Raw genomic sequence first — 26532 nt, forward strand, 5'->3', positions numbered from 1 at the left:
AAAAAAAAAAAAAAGTAACGCTAGTTTTGACAGCTGTTGTGTTATTGCTGGACGCCAGTCATTACTGATATATTTTATTCTAAATTGACGCTGCAACAGAAGTGACCTTTAAAAGGATTTCTTCAAGGAATATATGCAGCAACTAAAACAAAGTATTAAAATATACAGCACTGATAGTAACATATCGTCATTAGTTATGCCACTGTCAGAGAATATATGAATATCGAGGTTAACGCCTTTCTGGCTGGAGTTTAACTAAGAACAATGACATTTCCGATGGAGATTTAAGACAGTAATGTGTCCATACACTTGCTGAACCTAATTCCAGGCACTGTGACGAGTAATTTAGATTTACAGTAAATTGGATTAATAAAAAATTGTGCTCTGATGTACAGCAGGTAGCTGCTGAAACGTGGCAATAAATGATCAAGGGTAAATATAAGACATAGTTCCTCATAAACTTGATAGTAAAGTCTTAGGTTTGACTATGAAGAGACGAAAAAGCTACAATCTCTTAAATTTGCTTTATATTGGTTTACATTTACTGAAATTTTCACTGGAAATTTTTCCAGACCTCCAACTTTCTCTGCAAGGACTAAAATTAGTTGCAGACTAATTGCAGACTTTGATAAAAACTATCCTGTGTCCTTACAGAGTAAGAACTCTAGCGTTTATCAATCCTCTACAATCAAAATATAAATGAAGTTCATAAGGTAAAGAGAAAAAAAAGAACAAATGTATAATGCATACTAATAAATATTCTTTATTTAGTAAATTTTGCACATTGCGCTCTTAACATCACACCCAAATCCTTATTACAAATGGATGTTTATTCTCTGTAAAATCTTTATATTTAGAATTTCTGTACACATTTAATGGTACAACCTTTACCACTACACTGAAGTGTCACCAAAGACAAACAAAATAGAAAAAAAACCGAAACAAAAAACATAAAATAAGACTCCTAAAATTTATCCCTAATGTCACAGCTTGCAACGCTTGATTACTGATTCCACTGTGCTCTTACCCAACAACCCTACATAAGACCAACAAATAGCTAGGCTTGGTCAAAGAGAATTACAGATGAGAAAGTGGCCAAGAAATGAGATGAAAAGGTGTGTTGGTGTACAAGTGCAAAAGAGAGAGAGATGACCGACAGAAAGTAAGAATTACATTTACTATAAAGGAGAAATGACTCAACAAGACACCAAATGTCAGCCAGAATTTCATCTTTTCTAAACATGTTGCAGCAGTGGTCATGAGTGTTTTTTTTTTTTTCCCAGGGGAAGATTTCATTAGTGCAGTTAGTTGACACTGGTGGTGGCAAACCACTTTCCACACACTGGCTTACTCCGCTCAGTGGCGCGGCAGTAGTTGGTGAATTTCTCTTTCAGGAGCTGTCGGTACTGGTGGCGGTTGTTGTAGAAGGATTGGTTTCTTTCTTGAAATGCCCGGATTTCATCTGGTGTCAGACAGTTCTCTTCATCTGAACTCACCTCTGAATCATCCTGTATTAGAAACACAACAGGAGTATGGAAAGTTACGTAAGTGCCAGAATTAAACAGCGACTGCCTGCCATGAAAAGGTCTATTTCTTTTCATTTTAAATGAGATTTCTCACTAACCAGAAGTTCCACGAGACTTATGTTTGTGTCTGGAGGCCCAGCGTGATGGCTGAGGTTCTTCTGATGTACTGTCCATGGTAACCGTAGTGCAATGCTGGCAAATGTATCACCACACAAGGAGGAAAAGATTTCTTTGGTTCGGCAAGTGTGCGATGATGGTGGACTGTGGCCTGTTGTGTTCCCAGCTGACATACAACCTTCACCTTTTTGTCCCTGTAGAAACGTGTATTTTAATTGGTGCACAGCTTGGTGTATACCGCATATAGCACGTGAAATCTTAAGCTTGTTCTCTCACCTGATCGTTGCATAAACCTTTGCCCTTCCTTTTCTTTTTTTTACTCTTGCATTGAGTGTTTTCCCCAGAGTGTTGCCAGCAGTCCAGACAACTGTCTATTCGATCCTCCTCCTTGTCTTCAGCACAGTGATGGGCATTTGGGTCATCTCCTTCAGAAGGTAAACAATAACAAACTGTGACTAATCTACACTACATTGCATGTTGTTGTATGTAAAAGACCCCGAAATGGTTTCCTAAGCATCTTAGAGCTACTTGAGTCTGACCTGCTTCGTCATGGTTGCAGATTCCCTCAGAGCAGGCAACGTCGGAGCCTTCTCGCGATCCAGTCTCACTGCCCTCCATGCTTGAAGAGTAGCCGCAGTCACTACCATTGCTGTGGGGGGACAAATCTGGAAACACATGGACAAACACATTTTCTTTTTCAGGGTCATTTTTACAATAGCCTTGCTACTGCTGTAACCCCCATGGATATACAGGTTTAATGGCTTGTAGTGATGTCTGTGTGAATCCTTTACCTTGTTTGGTGTTGTCTGGGCAACTACAGGAAGTGCCTCCATTGGCAGCAATGCCCTCCTCACAGCCAGCCTCCTCCTCCTCATCGTGGCTACCACAGGCCTTGCAACTGCCATCCACAGACTCAAGAGAACCCTGCAACACACCAAATGGGTCAGACTGAAATACAGGCAAACAGACATGTAGCTGCAGAAGAACACTGACATCTTATTGTGCAAGGGAGCGTTGTGTTAGTGGAGGATTACCTCATCCAGATTTTTGTCCTTGTCCTCTGCCTCCTGTTCAGTTATGTCAAAGCCACACTTGTTTTTGCGTCTGTTTTTTCGCTTTTGCCTCTTTTTCTCCTGCTTCAGCTCTTTGGCCCTCTCCTCCTCAGACAGCTCTTCAACAAACTGCTCTAGCCGACTGATCCCCTGCATCTTCTCAACTGCCATCTAGGGGTATAATAATAGATACAATATCACACAGCCATAATGCGTTCATTATCTGAGAAATCATTTTGACATGCCATTATACACACTCTGGCTTAGAAGTTGTGTACCTCAAAACTTTTGCGTAGTGCATCAATTCCCAAATGGAACAATATCTGCCAGGTTTGCTCCTCTGCTCGTAGTTTCTGCCAGATCCTGTGCAGCCGCTCATAGAGGTGAATACCCAGACAAGTCAGGACCTCCTCTTGTGCAATGTCAATGGTCTTGGCATGTCTCTCTCTGCGTCTATTAAAAAACATCAATGAATGTATATATACACTAAAAAGGATTAAGGTGTGACAGAAACTGTCTTAAATTACACAGATTTCTTCAGTGGTGAATGTGAACTGAGCAGCAGTCATTGTATAAACCTTCACTTACTCATAGCCTCCTGCAAACTCAGGCTCTGCCCGGCCAAGAAGGTGAGCGATGAAGTCCGTTTCACAGCACACATGGATGTGGCGCTCATGGGGGCAACAGCATAGTCCCTCATACAAGGAAGCACAGTACCCCTTCTCTTTACTGCAGTCCAACTCCCCCACCAGGATGTTGTATGCCCTCAGCACTTTATTCTTACAGTCGGTGCAAAACCTGTGGGCAAATAATACGCAATTAAGCCTGTTCTTTTTAAATGTCTAACAAATGTTGAAGAGAGGTCACACGTTACCTGTGTTTACGCAAGTACGTCTCCAGGGTCTCTAGGAGACAGGCACTATCAATGAGGACCACTTCATCCCTACACTCCTGAGACATCAGCTCCCATACATCCATCCAGCTTCCCCTGTAAGCAAAAATACATTTATAATAGATATGGCATCACAATTACTGACTGATTTTTTACAAATGAGCTGTGTACAAGCTGATATAGTGAAATTGTTGTTGTCTTACACATTTAGCAGACACAGAGCAACATTAGCGTTCATTAGGAGTCGTGTTTCTGGCCAGCTGGCAAATGTAAGTCAATTATTCACTCTCCCTTTAGCTCTGTTTTGGTCTCTACCAACTCCTGAGGGAAATATCTGGCTCTTTAGTTGCTAAATGCCCCACTATGTTTACTACACTTGAACAACACCGGCATGTCTGACTAAGGCTGCCTATTTCCAATGTCCTGGCTTAAATGCATGGAACCGATGCTGTACGTCCCCAAGCACTGCATTAGAATTGCAATCATAAAGACAAGTGATGAATTTGTGGTAACGCCTTTGATTAAATTAAACTATAATTACCTGTTTTAGAAGGATTAACATGACTATGCTTAGATTGGTAGTTTCAGAAACAAAACAATCATCAACTTAAATGTCTTCAGTATTTCCATAAACCAACACAAGATAAGAATGATACAAAAGACTGATGTAAGTGGGGATTTTACTTGTTTTTATAGAAAAAACTCATAGTAGAACATGTAGATAAAGAAGATAAATCTACTAACTGCAGGACTGCCTTCTGATTAAAAAAAAAAAAAAGACAATGGCCAAATACTAGAAAATGTGTTCTCATTCATAATGATGATCTAAGCACATATTTCTATAGCGTAGTAGTATATAGTGTAGGTATTCAACCAGACTATATACTAATTTTTTTTATTTTTTATTTTTTAAATCATCCTACACCAGAGGTATCAAAATTTCTATATCTTAGAGCTATAAACTGTTACATTAACCACTTCCCATAATTCTTGGTAAAAACCACTTCCCCAGTTGAAAGCTGTACACATTAATGAGCTTTAATTACCATAGTGAGACAACTTCCTAAAAAATCTCAACACCATATATTGGTTTCTGTCTGTCATTTGTCAGCAAAAAAGCCAACACATTTTATGTTTGTGTTTATTATCAACTGTCCAGGGAAAAAAGAAACAAAACAAATGGTACAAAGTCATGACTGTCATAAAACACAGACATTCTGAAGCCTCTAGAAAGAGCTAAACTACAGTCTACTACAGCTAGACTACAGTCTTTTCCAACTTGTGCCAACTTCCAGGGGGACACAAGCTGTTCAAAGGAAAATAAATGCTACATCTGCTGTCTTTCAGTGCAACTGGTAAAACCTACTACTCTCCCTCTGCACCCTACAAAAGTTTGAGAGAAGACAAGTTAAACGCACTGGTCCTGCCAGCTGGGAAGAGTTACTATTCCACTTGTCAAATGCAGACACTAAACAATACTTTCTTAACATTGTGGAAAAACAACCGATACAACATTTGATGTGGAAAACAGGTGTATTACTCACCCCAAAGGTTTAGGTTTGTGTGTGTCTAAAGAGTGTAACTGGCACCTCTTGTTCTTTTTACTTTTTGGAATGGCATCAATCATGTCATTCAACTTTGACCTGTAGAAAAAAAAGAGGCATTTTTTAAAAACTAGAAATTCAATATTGTTTTCAAGAATTGATATAACTACAATTACTGATACACTATAATTATCTTTGTATTTCACGATGACCGGGTTCATGTATTTAACCCTTCTTTTCACATCCATGTCTCAAAGAAATGAACATTTAAAAAAAAAAAAAATCAGTAAATCTGACGTCAACTTAAGATTTGAGCAGTGGGTACAATTCAGTGTTTCAACTTGCTATAGCATTATTCTTATATAGTATGTAAATGAGCCTAGAGAGCATTTCTTGTTGATATCTTGTTGAAGTCTACAGCATATATTGATATTTCTTGGTTCTCTGGTTGCTAACTAACAAAGGCACTTCAGCCAAAACAGTTAGTTTTGCTGATCTCTTTTGATACGTTGTTTTATCCATTTCGCAGTGAAAATGAAAGAAACATTTCCTATATCTTACCCATGGACATAGAAGAGGGTGTAAAGCTTCTTTACATCAGCTAAACAGGCCTTGGTGACAGAGAGCATGCCCGTGGGTTTCACTGTGAGGGGCTCCAGGGCCGGGTTCCCTGATTCCACCAAATGTGAGAAGAGGCGCTCAACACTTCGTCTGCAGCCAACGCATGGCACCAGCTGAGATAATGCACTGTACACCTCTCTGGATGTCACCATCAAGGCGATATTCAAGTCCTGTTGCTTCAACTTGGAGTGGTACTAGAGGCCAAGGAATAATACATCTGTCACCACTTTGACTAGATTTTAGGAATGGTCACTATATGTAAAATAAAACTACTCACCTCAGAAAATTGTTTCCAATGAGAAGTGTTTATTTCATGGCTGTCAACATCCATGACACTGTCAGAAAATTCCATCACCATCTGACGTGATATAATAGACAATAATTAAAGTGTCACATGTCAATAGTCAAGTCAGAAAATCATCATTAAAAATTCTTACACTTATTGACTGGGAGGTGGCTGGTATTTTTATTTTTTTTTCTTGAGACATGGGGCAATAACTGTACAACACCCTTCAAGTTTCATTAAATAAAACACGGCTTTACTTTGTCATTATCAATATTGCATCTGCACCACCCCAACACTTGCCCAAGGCAGTCAAGCTGGTTGAATACCTTCTGACAAATCGTATTAAGTGTCATTGCTCATCCCTGCGTGATCACAGAAATGCATTTATTTGATTATACCTAAAGTTTTCTTTATTTGGTTGTCTAGCTGATTGTGCATAAAAATAATCAAAACTGAATGTTTGTCCCTCAAACAGGCTTGGACCTCAGGAAACTGATATGGACTGCCAGACTCTGACCCAAAAAGGGTCACGGTTGCGTTAGCCACTTCTTATCTGTGATCTCATTCTCCTAGTGATCATAAATATGGAAAAGCTTGCTTACCGTGAGAGTATCATCGATATACAGGGGAATCTGTCTGGCGAGGAATGGGTAGTCATCTTCCCCTTCTCTGCAAACTGCTACCAGACGTGCCATGACTTCTTCCAGTTGGTGCAGCTCGCCTGCAGGTGACACACAAGGGACCGACTGACCAGATCTGACATCAGCATAGGCTACACCAAGCTAATGCTAATCGATTGCAGGTCATTGCGGTTCTAGCTACAACATCACCTTCCCACCATAGTAAAGTCAATATTTCAGACTACCTGTCACAAAAACACGTAATTAACTGTTAACCATGTGTTGAAGTTGGCAACATCTGATTTAACGTCTCTAACGTTGCTGCAATAAATACAGATTTGACTTGACCCAGATTTAACTAGCTGAATTAGCAGAACCTGGGAAACGAAAGCTCGTAGGGGTGAAGGGGTATAAAATTTTATCATGTAAAACCTGTGTTTTGTCTAAAAGTATTTAAGTTATGAAGACAGGTTAATTCACACCGAGGTCTATCTGCTGGTTAGAATAAAACAGTAACCGGCAGCTAGCCAGTTCACGTTAGCCTGCTAGCTAATTCCACTTGCCACTACGGTTTCAGAAATTGAGGAAGCCGGTTGGTGTATTCTGTGCAGAATATTCTCAAGCGATCATTGTACACTGACGTTTCTAATACCTTAACAAATAATAAATATGTTAGAGTGAAAATGTAGTTTGTCTTCGCCATGTCGATGCCAGCAAACTTGGCTAACTTACTACTTAGCATAGCTATGCTACAAAGCTAACGCTAGCAAGCTTGCAGACGGCTAATATAAAGTTAAAGTAGGTGACTGGCCACTTAGCGACCGTCACTTCCATCAGCCTCTCTATCTACCGCTTACACGCTTGACCATAAGCTGTTACCTCGACAATACAGACGGAAAGCTGACTAAGAGCAATTATAGTTCGTACTTACCCGCTTCTAAAAGTTCCCCTTAAAAAAAAATAAACAAGTGCGACAGTGAGTGAGGCTGCTACGGTGGCGGAATCTTCATGACTGATTTGACCTTTGCCCTCAGACGTAATAGCTCACGTTATATTGCGTGCGGCCTCTAGGGGGAGCGTTATAGCTGTATTTTGAGATCGAGAAAACATTAATAAAAGCAGTTATAAATCGAGTTTGTTTGAAATGACTGACTCAGCCTTAAGGTTTCCCACTTCATTTATCTGTAGGTGTATTATAGATTATCTTACTTCATTAGATTTCAACCCCAGCTCTTCTTTTTAGCCGAGGGTTTGGTGCAAAGGGTGAAATAATGAATTGTCTGTTGCTATTTTACATTGTAGTCACTGAGATTTACGTAGAATGAATGTGAGAAACTTAACTCTCCCAAAAAACAGCCCTGCTCAGAGTAATATATTAAGCAGTGAAGTAACAAACAAGAAATAAAACAGACAGCAGGTGTGCACATATATCTGCTCTGTAGCTCAAACATTACAGGCTCTATTTGAATTCCTTCAACATTTTAAACTACTTTTTCTTTCATGAAGTTCAGTCATGCTGCTTACCCAGTCCTAGAATACTTATCAGCAGATCCAAGGGAAGCAGAATGCATTATTTAGCGGTACAATACAAACAGATTTTTCTTTAAAACATAAACAAATGTAAATAATTTTAGAACTTATCAGTGTTTGGTTTCAAGTCATCATTTATTCAGATTTGATCAAAACGTGAATTTATTTACATAAATAAACATATCATGCACAATAGTATCTTCAGCATTACAGATCACATCTTCTTGTGACATTAAAATTTACAAACCATATAGTTTTAAAAATGTAATTTCACCAGAATTTCACTGTAATGCCACAGAAATGTAAAACATATATTACAAAGCAATTCATGAACATGTACAACAGCAAAATACACACCGAAAATGAGGTGCTACAGCTAAGTGTGTCCACTACTGAGTTGGTCAGTCCTGTCATGACATTTGCAAGTAAGAAAAATAACAACTGATTCCTGCTGACAGCTTGAACCAGGCAGAATCTTTCCATTTCACCATTATTTTTGTCAGAGACTGAGTCTGACTGTTTCTTATGCAAAGTCCATGATGAGGGTACACAGTAAACGCCTGATGTTCTTTTTGAAAACAGTAAAAGCATATCAGCTATACAAAGGCAGGAAATAAAAAACAAAGACTGAGCAACACTCCAGAGGCAGAAAGGTAAATTAGATAAGCGGCGAGACACTGGCTCCACCAGTGACTGACATGCGAACAAAGCAACGTACAGCACAAAACTACCGAACAAGAGGTTTGAAAGTGCTTTGAGCCACTCTTTAACCTGGGATCTTGGCTGCATCACATAAAGTCCAACTTGAACCCCAGCCATGTAGATGGCTACATAGCCCACTACAGAAAATATGCCCTCCTTATTTGCATGCAGAAAGTCCTTTTCCCTGTCATTGTTGTGGATAAGGAACGCCTTCAGCTCTGTTGTCTCCAGAGTGAACTGGTAAAGCCCGCTGATTAGGAGAGAAAAGAGCCATGACTGACTGGCTGGTAATACAGCCAAAATCAAAGACGCTACAACTCTGACAATGGCCAGTGTGAAGAAGAAATTCCAGTGGACGCCATATTCTGTCATATGCTCCTGGTAGTCGGTCATTTTGACGCTCACTAGCCTTCCCATACCAAGAACAACCAGGGGCCAGACAGAGAGGAGCTGCTTTGTGATATGATTCATCTTGGATCCTGAGATGTTCTTCCTCCGTGCCTCCGGACAGACGAGGGCATTTGCAAAGACATAAGCTCCAACACCAAAGTCCATAACCCCTGTCCCATAGGTTTCTGTTTTGGCATATCGCCTTGGAAAGACACTGAAGTCTACAGCAAGAATGCTGATAGCTGTTTTCACATTTACAAACACTCTAAAGATCGTCACAAAGGGAACCTGGTTGAACTGCACATGACTCTGAAGGAAGGTGCTGATGGTGGTCTTTGGGTGCCGAGAAGAAGGGTGACTGTTGGTGTGATAGACATAGCAAAACACACAAGCAGACACAAAGGTTAAGCTCATGATGACCTGGTGAAGACTGCTGCTCAGGACGGTGCATGAGACGACGAGGGGCAGAATAAGCACAAAGAAGTCCAGAAGCAGGTGAGAAATCAGTGGTAGTGGCAGTGGAAGAGACCCTTTGGCCAGATGGTAGAGGATCAAAATCAGTCCCCTGTTGATGAGGCATATTGGCGAGAGTAATGAGCCCAGTGCCACCTCCTGCAGACTGGTCCCATTGAGATTACTGACAAACGCCTCCTTCAAACCCCTCTGTGACATGGCCTGCAAACAATACAATTCATTATTTATCATATGAGAGACTGGATTTGGAGACAATCTATACAGGCTGTTTAGGACAGCACTCATGTAACATATACAAGGATATTGCTAAACTTTCTCATTCAGGGCTATAAAAAGAGCTTTGCCTTACGACTCCACGTCAGTTGAGTCCTATAATCAACAATACGACGTTTCATGAGAAAATGTGTGGCTAGTTGTGTAGCTTAGCAGTGTCTTACCACGGATTTGTCGCTTAGGTGTAGGAAATGCAGGTTCACAGAAATACCTGTTTTACCGCATAGCTATACAATCTCTTGTTTCTCAAGCATGATGCCTACATTTGAGTTCAATCGTTTGTTTCCGTGTTGAGTCCCATGACGCATTCAGGGCAGCTCGGAAATCTGGCAACATCCGACCGAACCGCGACGTGAGTTTTTAGTATGTTAAAAATATTCTACAAAAGTAACATTACAACTAACACTAGTTAAGGTATATAACGAAGAGCTTTGGTTTAGTATCTATTTCAGCAATTTGATAAATGCAGGGTGACTATTAGGTTGTGAGTCGCCACTTTTAAATACACAAAAGACACAACAGACGTAAAATGATAAATAAGGTAATTTCAGGTTTAGTTTTGTGTAAATAAAAGATGAGTCCTAATGCAGCAACGGTATGAAGTAACAGTGATACAAATCCGGGCAGTGGTGGTGGACAGCTGGGCCCACGGAGCCTCAGGAGGAGGGCGGGAATAAGAGTGAGTCAGTCGGACGGGCAGGAGGCAGTCGGGAGGTTGTTGTCCTTGAGGGATTTGTGGCAGTAATGGAAAATGCTGACGTTCAGGACTGCAGAGTAGAATAACCACAACTCGTCTTAGAGTTAAAACACAGTTCTTATCAAAGTTATCGTCTCGGTGTGAAGACAGAGAGAGTCACGGTTAAATCAATGAGTTCAGCGGACGTCAGGGCAGGACTCAGGCTCGGAGGGGGGACGGTAAGTTGGGACACGGGTGGTAGTTTAGAGGTTTTATATATATATATATTTTTTTTTGGTTTGTAAAATGTAAAAGTGAATGGCAAGTTTAACTTTACCTGTAGTGGCTTAATCACTGTGTACCAGTTCTCCGTTTTGATTGGTCGGTTTGTTTTCAAACGCTTTGGAAAATGTCTCATAGACTCATACCTGTGACCGAATAACAATAACCTAATCCAACGATTATTGCGCCAGAGAAAAATAGTCCCAACAATGTCTGGAGTCAATGAGCCAAACTTAATTGGCAATGTTTTCCACCTTTTTCTAACACACACACACACACACACACACACACTGAGGGACTGAAGACTGTCAAATTGCTGTGGGCCTCTTTTACTCCTTTTCTCGCAACAGCAGCAATGAATGTAAATTTCAGGCTGTAGACATGGCTTACACACGCTGGCCCATCGCCTTGTGTCTACCTGTGGCTCAGAATATTAGGTAATGCCCTATATTGGGTTAGTTGTCAGTTTGCCAATGTGCATGACAACATCCACTAAATGCTAGATTTTTGACAGCAGTTTGGTGGGAGAGCAGCAGTAGAGGAGGGCTACAGGTGTCACCAAACTGAAGAAATTGCTTTGTTAATTCTTATTCCTTATCTACCTTTATATGATTATTGTACTTGCAATATTTGTTATTAAGCCACTTATTTTCTAAAGGCATAATATAACATACTGCTATAATATGACTCTTTGTAGTGTCAGTTTTATATGCCTTGATGTATTATGTATTCAGGATAGTTCTGGTGTAGCGTTAGATATTAAGTCATTAAGACTATTTAAATTGGTTTAAAATAGCCTTACAGAATGATGGGATGAAGGCTACCTTGACTGGCTATTGGATTAAATCTGTCTGCACAAGTTTAGTACCTCAGACTGTTGACAGTCCTCAGGCAGGCTGCAGGGCCACGCCATGTGGTCCTGGCAGGAGAGGGTAGACTTCATTTGCCAGTCTGAAGTGACCGTGGCTGAATGAATTAGACATGTCACATTGATCAGTAAGTTACTCTGCCAAATACATAGATCTTTTACCTTTGTGAGACAGTGGGTGGTTTTAGTTTCTACAATAAACCATTGTGCAAATGAAAATGTGATGTGGGAAATGTGAAGTGAGGAATTATACTTGATTTACATTTATAATCTGTATTATGGTGTTTGGCTGATATAAAAGCCAAGAATAAAAACTTTAATATTTATTTGCATTGAGCTGAAATGTTTTAGAAGCTTTTTGACCCAGAAAAATGTTATCAGATTCTTTGAATCCACAAAATGTTTAAGTCTTATTTTACTGTACTGCTGTGACTCTGGGGAGAAGAATGTATCCTTATTTTGAAAATACTGCCTTTCCCAAGCACCTCAACCTGTTGCAGACTGACAGGTTCAGACTTGATGTCAGGAGGACATCAGAGGTGAACAAGGTGTTTGATTCAGATAGTTGCAAGAATAACAAATAATATATAGAGCACAGTTCATCCTCCTCCTGGCCTTTGTTTAATCATGTTGATCTTTTAAAAAATGATCTGGAAATAATTTTTTGGTTGGTTTTTGTTTTTGTGTTTATTTGTATTTTAAGCACAATATCCTTTGTTTGTGTGTTTCCCCCACATTTGGCCTCATACACAGGTTAAAGGATTTATCCACAAAGACCACTCTCCTCACCCGTCCTTAGATGATTCACTTGAAGGAGAAATTCAGGCTTTCCTTACTGATGAAGACCAACTGCACACTTATGACGACCTCACTAAAGTCAACCCTGTGACCCCGACAACAGGTAACTAGTGAACATGGAGGGCATGTTAAATCTCATCTAGAGTCTCTTGTATTTTGATGTCATGGGGCTTGGAGGTGGTAATGCTAAATAATTTCACCTGCTATAAATCATTGGGTAGTTTTTATCAACATCATGCCACTTCCACTTAATATGATGATCTTGAGATCTCTACCAGTGTATGTCAGTGTGTGTTTAGTATTTGATATGATGCATTAACGTTGTCTTTATTTACAAATACACAGCCAGCATGTGTTTTCCAGCTCATTTCACCTTGGACTTCAACATTTACTGTGTATTATTTACCCACCTCAAGATAAAATGGGCAGGGATGATAAAACAAATTAATGCATGAATGATTGCTGTGCAGCTGAAATGCTGCAATATACACAATGACAGGTTTTATTCAAGTAACAGAACCAAGGGCCTGATTTACTTCGCTTGCAGACACATGCCTCTCCAAAAAAAAAACCTCTTGTATTCCTTACACATTTGTAATATGAAAGGGTCGTAGTTAAATACAAAGCAAAATATCTTAAAGTGCAACATTTTTTTTTTATCATTTGTCATTTTTATTCTCCATTGTCTTGACATAAAAATGCAGTGTCATTGTAATATGTAAGTGAATATCACCATTTGTCGCTGATACTCTGCAAAGATTTTACTTTATATGTCAAGGTGCTGTTCATTTCAGTCCAAGAGAGAAAACACAGCAGTGCAGCTTATTAACAGCAGAGGTCAGGGTAACTGCATGGGATTGCTATAGGCTATTTTCTTATAAAGCTCTTGTACTAATTATGCTGCCCCTGTTACGTAGATCGTGTTATTTTATATAGTCAAAGAATTTCATTTTAGGTAAACATATCTTATTGGCTTTGTACTATTAATATCTAATGATATCTGATGTTTTTCCCTGGCAGTGCTGAAATGTCTGCAGGCCAGGTACAGTGTGAAGGTGTTTTACACCCATGCTGGCTGCACGTTGGTGGCTCTCAACCCCTTCCAGCCAATCCCAGACCTCTACTCTCTGGATGTGATGAAGCAGTATCACTGTGCTCCTCAGCCTCAGGTATTTACCACATCACACCTGTCTCTTACTGTAATTCAGTTAACTTGTGTATATTTCATTATAGGGCTTTTAATTATGTAGGGGACAGATGTATGGTGGTGCATGCAGGAGTATGAATGAGGAAGGTGGGGTGGGTGCATTGTAAGAGTCTGGCTTTTTTGTACCACAAGTGTGTCAACAAGTCAAACAAAATCACTATTTCACCAGTATGTGCAGAAAACACCAACCTTCCTGTTTTATGGTCACTCAAACCACGACTTCAAACACAAACTCTGCAGTTCCTCGTGTGCCTCCTTTAATCAAGAACAGTGTCAAAATCAAACTCATTAGACTCTGGAAACTCTGCAAAGTGCTGACAGCTCTCCTTGAGGTCGTGAATGACCAGCATCTTAATAAGTCTGTATACGTACTCTTGTCAACAGGAGTTCAAACCACACATCTTCATTGTGGCAGAGGAGGCCTACAGGAATGTTCGGGGTCAGCTGCAGCCAGTGAACCAGTCCTTGGTGGTCAGCGGTGAGAGCGGTGCAGGAAAGGTAAACCAGCACTCACTGTGTATAAATATGACCTAGTACATTAGTCAGAGGTTAAGAGCTGGACATTGGCCAATTTACAGCATATCGACTAAGCCGATTAGAGTTTTGTTAGCTGGCCTGTTTCAAGAATTTTAAGCCTTTGTGCGATTCATGGCCTGAAAATTGTTAATGCATATCTGTCAGCAAAATGCTGTTCATTATTCTTATCTGTTGTTTTAGCCCAGTTCAAGATCTTACAGGCATTTTTGATGTTTGCATGTGTTGGCACTTCACTGATAAATGTGAAAGCAATGCATCATATTTGACATGGTGTAGATACCCTGAACCCACAGGAAGTGAGTGATGTGGTTTTTTTTTAAACAGCAGGAGTGGTTTGTTTTGAATAAACAGAACCTTTCAGCTTCTGACATATGAGAATGTTTAGTTTCTCTCTCGCATCATTGTTTTTCTGATAACTGAACTGTGTTGAGGACACTTTCGGCCACAGGAATATCTGATTTGTGATTAGATTTTTCACTTTTTACAGACTTATTATTATTAGTTGGTTAATAGAAATATTATATTTTATTTATTTATATATATATATATATATATATATATATATATATATATATATATATATATATATATATATATATATATATATATATTGATAAAGTATCAAAAGAAACATGCTGGAGCATTCCTTCTGTCTTCTGTAAAGAAAAGATTGTGCCAAATAAAATAAAAAAAGAATAACATGGGTAGAGTTGATAGGTTGATCAACAGAAAATTAATTGTCAACAGTTTTGATAATCGATTTATCATATGAGTTGTTGCAAATGTTTCCTCATAATGTGAGGATTTGATGCTCAGGGTTTGGTATATTTAATAACTGAGTCTCTGGCTGTTGGTAAGACATGGAAAACGATTTGAAGACGTACCCTTGGGCTCAGAAAAATTATGATGGAAATCTTTCAGTATTTTCTGCAATTTTTACACAATTTCACACATAAGATTAGGCATAAAATAAATTAGCTGCAGCCCTAAACATGCATGATCTCTGTTACTTAGTGGCAAGATTAGTAGAAAGAATCTTTAGTTGACTGATGATTTGTGTTGTCAGGCTGAGGTCTAGCTCTTGGTGAATGACTTGTTTCTTTACAGACATGGACGTCTCGCTGCCTGATGAAATACTACGCCACGGTGGCAGCCTCCTCCTCAGTGGTGAAGAGTCAGGACACGGTGGACAGGATAGAGAGGAGGGTGCTGGACTCCAACCCCATCATGGAAGCTTTTGGTGAGAAAACAGATCAGTGGTGTGTTGTTAATGTGAAAATTACTACTGTCGACAATCACTCATCAACAGTTCACTCCTCATTAGGCAATGCCTGCACGCTGCGGAACAACAACAGCAGCCGCTTTGGAAAGTACATCCAGCTTCAACTGGACAGGTACCTGCTGTACTCCCTTAATCATCACGAGAGAGAACATCAGCCACATGGCATCAGCTCACTGTCTCAAAGTCAACTGTAGGATACGTTATTTAATCTGTTCAACACGTGGTTTTGCTCATGAAGGTGTCAGCTGTTAGTGGGGGCATCTGTGCAGACATATTTGCTGGAGAAGACCAGGGTGGCCTGCCAACCGGCCAACGAGAGGAACTTCCACATCTTTTACCAGGTGATTTAACAGACTGAAGCTCATCTGCTAATATATTAGTTTAGTCTAATATTTACACATTCATACAGGTGTAAACGCTGTGAGTGTGGTGTTTTTCAGATGATGAAAGGTGCCACAGACGAGCAGAGAAAGGAGTGGAAGATGCCACGTGGCCAACGCTTTGTGTGGCTGCCAAAGGCTGAAAAAACAGTGGAGGGTTCGTCTTAGATTTTCATTTGCACTTAGGTTTTTAAAAATGTTTTACAAATTGTATTAATCTTTTTACAGTGATTTTTATAAGTAACTGCCATTCATTTAATGTTTTATAGAGGATTGTTTTCATGAGACTGTCGAGGCAATGGTTCATCTGGGCATTAACGCAGAAAGACAGAGGCAAATATTCAGGGTAAGATATTGATCCTCAATGTTCAGTATAGTTTTGGTGCATTTTTTGATTATCTCTATTTCTCATAGGCATTAATTCCTCTGTTTATTGTAATGCTTTACAGATATTAGCAGGGATTCTGCAGCTGGGGAATGTGAATTTCTCCTCTTCAACAGATGAATATCAACCTTGTAACCTAGAAGAACAGTCTAAAGGTACTGACTATGATTTTGTATTTGATTTATGTAATCAATTCTTATCAATAACTTCCTTAAAATCTCTTATTATTTTAGACATTTAAGGCTGACATAAACACAAACAGTATGATGTTAGAAGATATTTATTTTAAAAGATCTAATACAGATTGTAATATTTCATGCTCCTGATTGAAGAATAAATTCCACGACATTGTCCTTCTCCCTGACATGAACCATCAACAAACACATAGCTAACGGCCCTCCTCTCCTGCCTGTGCTGTAGACTTCTTGCAGAAGGCTGCTGAGCTGCTGTGTGTCCCTGCTGATGAGCTTCAGACGTGCTTGAGAGTGAGGACTCTGAAGGCGGGAAAGCAGAGCGTGCTCAAGCCCTGTGCCCAGGCAGAGTGCAGCATGAGGAGAGACTGCCTGGCTAAGGTCATCTACGCCCAGTAAGAATGTGGATCCTCTTGCTCCGGCAGGAGTTTGTTTTTGACCTGTGTCGTCAAACACTCCTTTCCACTAGACACTCAAATGTGAAACCATCATGCCTTTTTGTTTACACTAAACAGTGAGGAAGATGTCTGATAAATGATATTCACTTTTTATTATTGTAGAAATAAGTGTGTTACTTTGTTCCAACAGATTATTTGAATGGCTGGTTACATTTATCAACAACAGCATATGTGCAGACAAATCCATGTGGTGCAACTTCATAGGTAAGAGCGTTATTATTATTTTGACAACACTGAACACAAACCTCCAGTTTCTTTTCATGTGCTCACGCAGTCGTCCTGTCTCTGTGATCTCCAGGAGTCCTAGATGTGTACGGGTTCGAGTGTTTCCACATCAATAACCTGGAGCAGCTGTGCATCAACTACGCCAACGAGAAACTGCAGCAGCACTTTGTGGCCCATTATCTCAGAGCTCAGCAGGTTGTGGTGCTTTTCTGTTTCCATGCAGAGAGATCTCAGCAGAGACTCAGATTCGACGATGCTAATCTGCTCACTGTGTTGATGTCCAGGCCTCAGACATTGGCCTCTTATCGAAAACAACAACCTGTGAAATAATGTGTAATGTGAAAAATGGGTTTTATACTTCAACGTATGTTTATATCTGTTCTCCCAGGAGGAATATGTGTCAGAAGGGTTGCAGTGGTCCTTTGTCAAATACCAAGACAACCAGAGCTGTTTGGATCTTATAGAGGGGAGTCCAGTCAGTGTGTTTTCTCTCCTTAACGAGGTATCCTGGACATTTAATTATTTGATTATTTTTTTATTTGATCTTTTTATTGTTAAAAAATATATGAAAGAAAATCTACACCTAGTTTTTCAAAATAAATGATACAAGTATGGATTTATTTGTTTACATTGAAGCCGGTTGTAATGTCTTACAAAGGGCACAAAATTGACATAATTTTTCGCCCATGCGGAAGAGATTGCAATTGTTTTCATGGTTAATGCATGCACAGTGGTTATTAAATGTAGAGCTTGTATCTATACTAAGTGCATGTTATACATCTTTTTGCCTGTTCTATAGGAGAGTCGTCTTAATCGAGCTTCAGACTCCAAGATGTTCAGGGTTCGTTTGGAGAAGGAGCTCTGTGATAACGTCAACATCAGCTGGGACAAGTTCAGCAAGGTGCCGCACTTCACTGTGGCCCATTACGCTGGCAAAGTCAACTACCAGATACAAGGCATGGTGGAGAAAAACAAGGTGAGAAAAGCTTTTAAACAGCTTTCAGAGAAGCTGAACACACGGATCCATCCTCTCATCATCTACTGGATGTTTTGTTTTAGGATCCAGTGCCACCAGAGCTCAACAGCCTGCTTCAGAAGTCTGATAACGCCCTGCTTCACCAAATATTCACTGACAAGGAAACTGAGAACCTGACTTCCAAGGGGCTCAGTAAAGTCACTGTGGTCTCCAAGTTCAAGGTGGGAGACAGCTAAAGCCTTTATCACTGGGGTTATGTTAACTTGTCGTGACACTGATGATGTTGTTGTCTGATTGTAGAACTCTCTGGAGAGCCTGATGAGGATCCTCCACACCACAACTCCTCATTACACTCGCTGCATCAAACCGAACCCAGACTGCAAGCCGCTGACCTTCAGAAAGGAGGAGGTAGATGTTCTGCTCACATTGATACTGTTCTATTTTTCAGCAGTTACAACAATGACAATACTTTCTATATTCACCAAAGAATATATTTCATGGACATTTCCTGTCTGCTGTCAGGTTATCATGCAGCTGGAGGCCTGTGGGATTGTGGAGACGATACACATCAGTGCAGCTGGCTTTCCAATCAGGTGAAATATTTTTCCTTTGTTCAGCCTGTTGTTTTGTTTCTCCTGGATTTTGGTTGACTTGTCATTTCTGTTGTGCAGAATTCCTTTCAGAGGCTTCCTGCAACGTTACGGACTGATTGGAAAATATTCAAAGTTCAAGTCAGAGAGTCCTTGTGTTGGTAAGTGCAGCTTGTTGCTTTGTCCATTTATGGTAAATTTTTTGCATGCTGACTGTGGACAAAGATTGATTTTCTTTCCTCTCTTTAGGTCTGCAGGTTTATTCTCCTTTTCCTTCACTAGTCCTCTTTGTAAAATTGACCCTCAGTTCTCTACTCTACTTGGGACTTTTCAATTTGGTCTATAAAAACAGGACTTTCTAACAAAATTTACAACTCCTTATGAACTTTGAAGGTAAATGCATGAACCTCTGAGTATCAGATCTTGCTTTGTGTCTTGTTTAATGTCTTTTATTTCTTTAATCATTTTTATCATCTTATTTTTCTTTAACCCACTGTTCAGCTGCTTTTTGTGTTGATGTTCAAAGGACCTGCTCACTAAATCTGAGTGCTGCCAAATATTAAGTTGTCTCTTTACATCTCTCCTCTCTGTCTTCATATGCACTTGCATGTTGTCAGGTTTTGAAAAATATACTGAATCCACAGTAATCAAATCGGAGTCTGTGGAAGCTGTGCTGCTGTGCTCTGTATCCACCAAACAATATTTACCTCACTGACTGACACACTGTCAAACAGATGCTGTGTGTGAAAACTGAATCTCTAGCTCCTTCTCTGTCTCAGATTTGGAGGCTGACAATGACATTCTTCAGAAAGAGGTGGAGAAGCTCCTCAGGGTGGTGCTACAGAACCAGGCTGGAGACGCCTCACACTGCCTCAACAGTGAAAAACACAGCTCATGGGTGCACTGTGGAAGGACTAAGGTTTTTCTCACCCAGTCAATGGTCAGTCATTTATACACACAGGCACTCTAGTCATGTAGCTCTTAGTGGGTGTTTTAAATGTTGAACTACTGATCAGGGCTGGAAAGCAAGTCAGGCTTCTGGTCTTATTTTGGGAGGACTGACCTCCCTGGCCTTTGTCTCACAGCTAGACTTGCTGGAGGATCAGAGGAAGAAGATCCTGTCTCGGTGCGCCTTCTCCATTCAGTGCTGCTGGCTGCGGTACCAGCGGCGCAGACGCCACGCCCGTCGGACATCTGCCACTGTGATCCAAGCAGGTAAACTCTTAATACCCCTGGCCACGTACAGCTTGGTGGAATCAGCAGCGCTCTGTGACCCTACTCCTGCTGTGTGACTGACTGGCCAACAGGAACCAGCTGGCGGCGTCTGTACACGCTGTTTGCAGGCTGACACTGTTTATCCCAACAGAAGCTGCCACACATAAAAGCTCATCTGATTAACGTTAACGGCAGATGTTCTTTTGATGCTTCCATCTGAATGGGAGCACACAAGCGTTTCTTTCTACATGAGAAACAAACTGTGCACGGATTGAATTTGCAGAATGAATGGCTCTCAGATGTTTAAATGTGTTTTACTCTGCTTGCAGCGGTGCGGTCCTGGCTGGTCAGGAGGCAGGTCCAGAGATGGAACAGAGCAGCTACAGTCATCCAGGACACCTGGAGGAGGTGGAGGGTGAGCTTATGAAAGAACATATAACATCATATTTGATCTTTTCTTGCTCATTCTCATGTGAATAACGTGTAAATTACCGTTTGCTTCTTGTGGCAGGCTCTTTTGAAATCTTTGGCTGAGGCAGAACTCGATGATGTAAAGGACCTTGTGGAGGAGGACGTGCCGGCAGTCAACCCTGTTATCAGGGAACGGGGCTCAGTGCAGCTCTCCACCATCCAGGAGCCTGTCACGGTGCGAGGGTGGCCCATGGGCCTGGCTCTGGCCTCGGCCCCGTCCATCACCGTGTCCCTGACAGCCACGGGTTTCCAGAAGATGATGTCTGTGATGGCCTCACTCAACCTGCCCTCCAGGAGAGGGGAGTACAAGGTGGAGACCAACCAGTACACAAAGGGGCTCGCCTCCATACGGGCTCAACCCAAGGTGAGAGCACATACACACAAGTTCTGTTAAGTCTTATGTTTTTGTCAGCTGGGTGATTTTTGTTATTGTTCTTTTGAGGTTAATTTGACTTTTCTTCACAGGGATCTGTAAAGCTGCACTATCAGCGCTCTCCACTGCTCTATGCTGACAGGCAGCCAGACCTGAAGAGTGACGTGACAGGGTTCAACGAGATCCTGCTCGAGAAAACTTTGTAAGAGTAACACTAAAGACTGATTTCATGGATCCAGATAAAAGATAATCTGGCACAGAGGGAACAAACCAGGTATTTTATGCTGCCATTTCGCTTGTTTTTGCATCTAACTTAGAATAGTACGTTTTTTTTAAGGTTGCCAAAGTTTATCTTACTCAGTGTTATACAAGAGTGCAAAATTTGCAAAACCTTCACTGTTGCATAATAATTATTTTTAATCTAACAGGAAGTCAGTGTGCTGCAAACTTGACATTATCTACAATCATTTGTCGTGGCTTTTAGATTCAAAATCTCAGTCCGTGAACTGCCCTCTGCTATATCAGATAAGACAGGTGAGGTTTTTCAACCTCTTTTAATATACTAATGAAAACAGTGAATGGGGTTTAAGTTTTGATTATGATGATGATGATGTCATTGCAGGAGAAGAAGAACACTATATTTTTTAATGAGTCTTTGTCCTTCTCTAAAGAACAGAAATTACACAGCACGATCATCGCACCTTTGAAAAAAGACGACTGCAGATTTTAGTCTCATGATTGCGTCTCTAGAAAATCTGACTGTTGGTCAAAGTATTGGGCCTTTGACAAGTGCCTTCTTTTTCTATACTCAAATGGCAAATGAGCTGTTAGTATATGTATTTATTTAAAGGTGATTATTTATGTGTGATTTCATAGTATGTATTTTTGGCTGTAAAAACACAGTGGTGATTCAGCTGCACATGTGATTGCAGATGTCAAGATCATGCATTTATTTTAACTGTGGTTGGTGCTGGGGAAAAAATGGTAATTAAGCAAGTATTGCACATGTAAAGCACATATTGCACATTAAAACCACACACCTGCTTAAGCACTGCAACAGACACAAAATCATTAACAAGCAAACACATCACTGATGTGAAACAGAGAAAGGATGAAACCAGGTTTATTCATATTGCTGCTTTATAATATGCACATCAGCCAAATGTTTGACTGAACAACTTTCTATGTTGATTTCATCAGCTGCAGTCCAAAGCTATGCAGGTACTGTATAACACACCAAAGTCTTTGTACACTACAGTGTTTTGTGAGGGAGAAAACCTTGATTGTTTAACTAACATGCTATTATTTTCATTCACAATTTTAAGATTTAAAACTTTTTTTTTTTGCCATAAAATGTAAAACTGATGTTTATTGTTATGATTCCTAGCGTGTCATCATTAATTCCCTGAATTATGTCATTTCTCTTTTTTTTATTCTGTTGTAGAGTCATGCAAATGTGTCAGTATCAATGTTTTGTGTAATCAGTTTTTTTGTCAGGGCTACCGAGGGATCCATGTACAAGAACTTGAATTTTGTTAATATTTAAATGACTTTTGCTGAATTAAATGTGTTATAAAATATTTAATGTGCAAAAGTTTCCTTACAACTCAAACTGTGCATGTGCTCAGGCATTCATTTCACAGTAAATCCTTTAGTGTTGACTCAAGAACTGATGTTTTCAAAAGCTTGAACATTTATTTAAACACTATATACTGTACATACCGTAACATGACAAGGTACAAAAAATTGAGCAGCCACAACATACAGTTATGTTCATAATAATAGCAGTGTGTTTAAAAAGGTGAGTAAACCTCAAAATTCTTCAAATAAATTGTATTTTAATGAACACAAATGCATTGGGGACACTGCACATTCTATTCAAAGCAAGACAATTGGAAAAAGTAATTGAATTTGATAATATTTTACAGAAAGTCAAGAAATATAATGTTCAAAAAAATAGCAGTGTTGACATCTTTCTTTACAAACTCAAAAATGTACTGTATAAACTAAGAAATGCTTGAAGATTCAACTTTCCTGAGAATCAAACTAATATTTAGTTGCATAACCACAGTTTCTGATAACTGTTTCACATCCGTGGTACATGGAGTCGACCAACCTCTGGCACCGGTCAACAGGTATTGCAGCCCAGGACAATTGTACTACATTCCACAATTCCTCTGCATTTCTTGGTTTTGCCTCATGAACAACATTTTTTATGTCAGCCCACAAGTTTTCTATTGGATTAAGGCCCGGGGATTGTGCTGGCCACTCCATTACTTGAATTCTGTTTGTCTGGAACCATGATTTTGCTCGCTTGCTGGTGTGTTTGGGGCCATTGTCTTGTTGAAACACCCATTTCAAGGGCATTTCCTCTTCAGCATACGGCAACATGACTTCTTCCAGTATTCTGATGTACTCAAACTGATCCCTGGTATGTGATAAATAGGACCAACACCATAGTACGAGAAACATCCCCATATCATGATGCTTGCACCACCATGCTTCACCATCTTCACTGTGTACTGTGGCTTGGATTCAGTGTTTGCAGGATGTCTGACAAACTGTCTGTGGCCCTTAGACCCAAAAAGAACAATCTTATTCTCATCAGTCCACAAAATATTACGCCATTTCTTTTTAGGCCATACAATGTGTTCTTTGGCAAATTGTAACCGCTTCAGCACATGTATTTTTTTTTTTTTTTTAACAACAATGGGACTTTGCGGGGGCTTCTTGCTGGTAGCTTGGCTTCACATAGACGTCGTCTGATTGTTACAGTACTCACAGGCCATCTTAGATCTTCTTTGATCCTCCTGGAGCTGGTCATTGGCTGAGCCTTTGCCATTTTGGTTATTCTCCGATCCATTCGAATAGTCGTTTTTCTTTTTCTTCCTCACCTTTCTGGTTTTGGCTGCCATTTTAAAGCGTCTGATATCATTTTAGCTGAACAGCTTATCATTTTCTGCACTTCTTTATAGGTTTTCCCCTCTTTTATTAATTTCTTAATCAAAGAACACTCTTCTTCTGAACAGTGTCTTGAACGACCCATTTTACTCTCTTTTTCAAGGACAAATGCACAGCCAGCATATGCAGCGTCAGTTGCCTTGATCCTTAAATAAGGGCCACCTGTTTAACACCTATTTTTTTCACATAATCAATGACCTCACTAATTGAACTCGGCACTGCTATTTTTTTTAACACACCCCTTTCAGTAAATGATTCAGTTTCACAGAATCAGCAGCATTCACGTCATGCCTCTATACCTTTACTAAACCTTCTAGAAACGCACTTGCAGTGTAGAAGTTGAAATTCTAACAAAAACAGTGATTTGTCTTGCTAGTGATGTGGGACTGCTATTATTTTTAACACAATTGTACACGGCACAGTGTGGCCCATTCCAAGACATTTTATATAAAAAAGGAATTTCCCCTGAAAATATATCAAAAAGTGATCCTAAAAAAAAAAAAAAAAAAAAAAAAAAACAATCCATGCACAGTTTCACAAATATTCAGCTTCAGTAGATGTTAATGATTTTGCTTCATTTTCTACAATTTTCAAACATTGATCTGAAAACTCAACAAACAGAGGCTCCTGCATCGCGGCCTTCATTGCATCGTCTTTGTGGTCTGCACTGTCGACAGAGCGCAGTAACTGTCTCAGATGGGGGTTGCAAAGAAGATCTCTTAGCTCTTTTGACTGACCTGTAGAGAAAAAGAGGAAACATGAATTAAGAAGCACATCTGACATTTTTGAAAACTTGAAGAAAAAAAAAAATGTATGAGGACACACATGTCAGCTGAACAGACATTTGACATGTGATGCTGTTGCCAATAGTGTCAAGAAAAATTGAAGGGTTAAGAGCAGATGAAAGGTAATGTTTGATTAATACCTAACAGCTGGAGCCTCTGCAGAGGCACTTTGTCAATGATGTCATCTTCATACAGAAGATCCTCCACAGTCCACGGCTCTGCACAGACAGAAAAGCAAAAGGCGCTTTTCACACACAAGGTTGAACTGTTGATATTTCAATAACTTTATTTTTTCTTTACTTTTTAAACAGCATTAGATGATAAACATTCAGGAATGCATATTTCAATATTTAGGCTTTAGATTTACTTTAACAGTAAACCCACTTGATTCTGTCAACATTCGGCTCAAGTTTGTCCACGCCCATCCATAGTTAATTTGATCATTTGTTCTCATGCTGGCTGATATGGACAACACATAATGAAAAAGATTTACAGGGATGATGAGAGAAATAGCACCATACCAGTACTGACAGCGTCCTTCACTTCAGGAACAGAGGGTGTAGGCTGTTCAACAGGGAGGCAGGTGTCTATGGAGAGAGGAATCACATGAATGATGAGAAGATCAATATTTCCTTTAAGAATGCCCACAGCCAAAAATCACAACAATAAAAGACTAACATCAAACTAAGTTACCTTTATGCCGCTTGTAACAGCCAAGTGAACAACTGCAGGGGAAAAAAAAACACCTGGATTAAGTTTTCAAAATAATATAAATGTTTACGTGTTTAGATATTTTAAGTACGGGGTTTCATGTGTAAGTAATCGAACAGATGTACCCCAAATTAAACGTTGATTAAAAATGAATAATAAATCAATCAAACTTGAGGCGATTATATTTCATGGTGTGATGTTACTTCGTTCATTCAACAGGGGGATAAATGACCCAACAACAAATCGCAAAACATTTTGACCCGCACGAGTTGCCGTCACATGTGGTGGTTATGTTGAAAAAATTGTTTTCCCGTGCAACTATAATTGGGGACATTACTTGAAGACAGTGGTGTTGTCTATAAATATGCTCATATTTATCTTAAAATTTAGTTACAGACTTAGCGGTGTTTTCACTTTCTGTAAATCAGTGCCATGTTTAGAAACGTAGCTTAGTTTACCATGACGTGCTTGTATTTTGGTGATAGATATGCTGCTACATTTACTATAAGCTAAGTAAGTGCTGCAAACCTACTCATCTACTTATCAGAACAACGGAAAATCGTACTCCATAATGTTAGCTTCTGGTCTCAAGTGATCGAGTTTTTAACTTTTATCTAGCAGCGTGAAAAACCGAGCCAAACACATCGGAAGCTAACAGAGGACTCGTTAGCTAGCTTATAGCCAGACAGCTGGAGCTACTTACTATCTTATTTTGCAGACAGGACATCTGTATTTTGGTGTCTGATCGCTGCACACGCTGCATATTTGCATCCTGGTGGGTGTAAAAAAAATATAAATGCCGAACCAATTTTCCAATTTGCTACTGTTAGCTGAGAGCCAACGTGTGTGACGACCAGGAAATACGTAATATCGATTCCGGTTGGGTAGCCCCTCCTTCAAAATAAAAGCTGTGAAATTAACCTGGGGTACAGTGAGACAGCGGGCTGATAAAGTCCAAACACTGTTGAGCCTCTGGTTCAGCTGAAGTACATTAAACCTTTTCAGTCTTCATTTATTTATGTAGCTTCCTAATTGCTACAGTTAATTTTTCATTACCTCCAGCTGCATACATTTTGAAGTGTCAGGTGTTTAATGATCAGATAAATTCAATTTCTATAATTAAGCCAAGTGAAA

General features: G+C 39.8%; 4 protein-coding genes across 7 annotated transcripts; 1 reads left to right on the forward strand and 3 right to left on the reverse strand.

The window, feature by feature from the left end:
• Positions 1-738: 738 nt before the first annotated feature.
• ggnbp2 (gametogenetin binding protein 2) lies at positions 739-7706 on the reverse strand. Of its 2 annotated transcripts, none has more exons than XM_071460332.1 (14): positions 7590-7706; positions 6641-6759; positions 6030-6110; positions 5693-5946; positions 5132-5230; positions 3570-3683; positions 3284-3493; positions 2974-3148; positions 2678-2866; positions 2435-2567; positions 2183-2308; positions 1920-2068; positions 1625-1837; positions 739-1508 (listed from the first exon to the last, which is right to left on the reverse strand). In XM_071460332.1, the coding sequence occupies exons 2-14, from the start codon at positions 6731-6733 to the stop codon at positions 1305-1307; spliced, it is 2040 nt and encodes a 679-aa protein (XP_071316433.1). In that variant the 5' UTR covers positions 6734-6759; positions 7590-7706; the 3' UTR covers positions 739-1304. The 2 variants fall into 2 exon arrangements, with proteins under 2 accessions (XP_071316433.1, XP_071316434.1); XM_071460333.1 differs by having other exon boundaries at positions 1215-1508; positions 5177-5230.
• Positions 7707-8304: 598 nt separating this feature from the next.
• Positions 8305-11393, reverse strand: pigw (phosphatidylinositol glycan anchor biosynthesis, class W). Of its 3 annotated transcripts, none has more exons than XM_071460339.1 (2): positions 11041-11393; positions 8305-9955 (listed from the first exon to the last, which is right to left on the reverse strand). In XM_071460339.1, exons 1-2 carry the CDS (start codon positions 11119-11121, stop codon positions 8459-8461), a joined length of 1578 nt encoding a protein of 525 aa, XP_071316440.1. In that variant the 5' UTR covers positions 11122-11393; the 3' UTR covers positions 8305-8458. The 3 variants fall into 3 exon arrangements, with proteins under 3 accessions (XP_071316440.1, XP_071316437.1, XP_071316439.1); XM_071460336.1 differs by lacking the exon at positions 11041-11393 and adding an exon at positions 10192-10331; XM_071460338.1 differs by lacking the exon at positions 11041-11393 and adding an exon at positions 10104-10162.
• LOC139607458 (unconventional myosin-XIX) lies at positions 10714-22521 on the forward strand. Its single transcript, XM_071460331.1, has 24 exons — positions 10714-10942; positions 12607-12754; positions 13672-13820; positions 14243-14356; positions 15503-15635; positions 15720-15789; positions 15916-16018; positions 16118-16214; positions 16327-16403; positions 16507-16597; positions 16863-17028; positions 17222-17295; positions 17390-17511; positions 17705-17818; positions 18116-18292; positions 18376-18513; positions 18593-18700; positions 18815-18885; positions 18964-19043; positions 19662-19822; positions 19968-20097; positions 20427-20512; positions 20609-20932; positions 21034-22521. The coding sequence occupies exons 1-24, from the start codon at positions 10895-10897 to the stop codon at positions 21145-21147; spliced, it is 2895 nt and encodes a 964-aa protein (XP_071316432.1). The 5' UTR covers positions 10714-10894; the 3' UTR covers positions 21148-22521.
• A 90-nt stretch (positions 22522-22611) lies between these two features.
• Positions 22612-26280, reverse strand: znhit3 (zinc finger, HIT-type containing 3). The gene is made up of 5 exons (XM_071460345.1): positions 26102-26280; positions 25381-25412; positions 25209-25274; positions 24828-24905; positions 22612-24639 (listed from the first exon to the last, which is right to left on the reverse strand). The coding sequence occupies exons 1-5, from the start codon at positions 26167-26169 to the stop codon at positions 24437-24439; spliced, it is 447 nt and encodes a 148-aa protein (XP_071316446.1). The 5' UTR covers positions 26170-26280; the 3' UTR covers positions 22612-24436.
• Between the last annotated feature and the right edge of the window lie 252 nt (positions 26281-26532).

Source organism: Trachinotus anak, unplaced genomic scaffold (genome assembly GCF_046630095.1).
Source record: "Trachinotus anak isolate AG129_WGS33_773 ecotype Australia unplaced genomic scaffold, CSIRO_AGI_Tana_v1 ptg000024l, whole genome shotgun sequence".
In the NCBI taxonomy this organism is placed as follows: Eukaryota; Metazoa; Chordata; class Actinopteri; order Carangiformes; family Carangidae; genus Trachinotus; species Trachinotus anak.

Coding starts and splice junctions, on each gene's coding strand:
- ggnbp2 (XM_071460332.1), bottom strand. CDS start 6,733: ATGGCACGTCTGGTAGCAGTTTGCAGAGAAGGGGAAGATGACTACCCA. Junction 6,111..6,640: donor ATATCGATGATACTCTCACG/GTAAGCAAGCTT, acceptor ATATCACGTCAG/ATGGTGATGGAATTTTCTGA. Junction 2,069..2,182: donor CTGCAACCATGACGAAGCAG/GTCAGACTCAAG, acceptor TACCTTCTGAAG/GAGATGACCCAAATGCCCAT.
- LOC139607458 (XM_071460331.1), top strand. CDS start 10,895: ATGAGTTCAGCGGACGTCAGGGCAGGACTCAGGCTCGGAGGGGGGACG. Junction 16,404..16,506: donor GACAGAGGCAAATATTCAGG/GTAAGATATTGA, acceptor AATGCTTTACAG/ATATTAGCAGGGATTCTGCA. Junction 17,512..17,704: donor ATTATCTCAGAGCTCAGCAG/GTTGTGGTGCTT, acceptor CTGTTCTCCCAG/GAGGAATATGTGTCAGAAGG.
- pigw (XM_071460339.1), bottom strand. CDS start 11,121: ATGAGACATTTTCCAAAGCGTTTGAAAACAAACCGACCAATCAAAACG. Junction 9,956..11,040: donor CAGTGATTAAGCCACTACAG/GTAAAGTTAAAC, acceptor TATTGTTTGCAG/GCCATGTCACAGAGGGGTTT.
- znhit3 (XM_071460345.1), bottom strand. CDS start 26,169: ATGCAAATATGCAGCGTGTGCAGCGATCAGACACCAAAATACAGATGT. Junction 25,413..26,101: donor CCTGTCTGCAAAATAAGATA/GTAAGTAGCTCC, acceptor TTTCCCCTGCAG/TTGTTCACTTGGCTGTTACA. Junction 24,640..24,827: donor GCAGAGGCTCCAGCTGTTAG/GTATTAATCAAA, acceptor TTTTCTCTACAG/GTCAGTCAAAAGAGCTAAGA.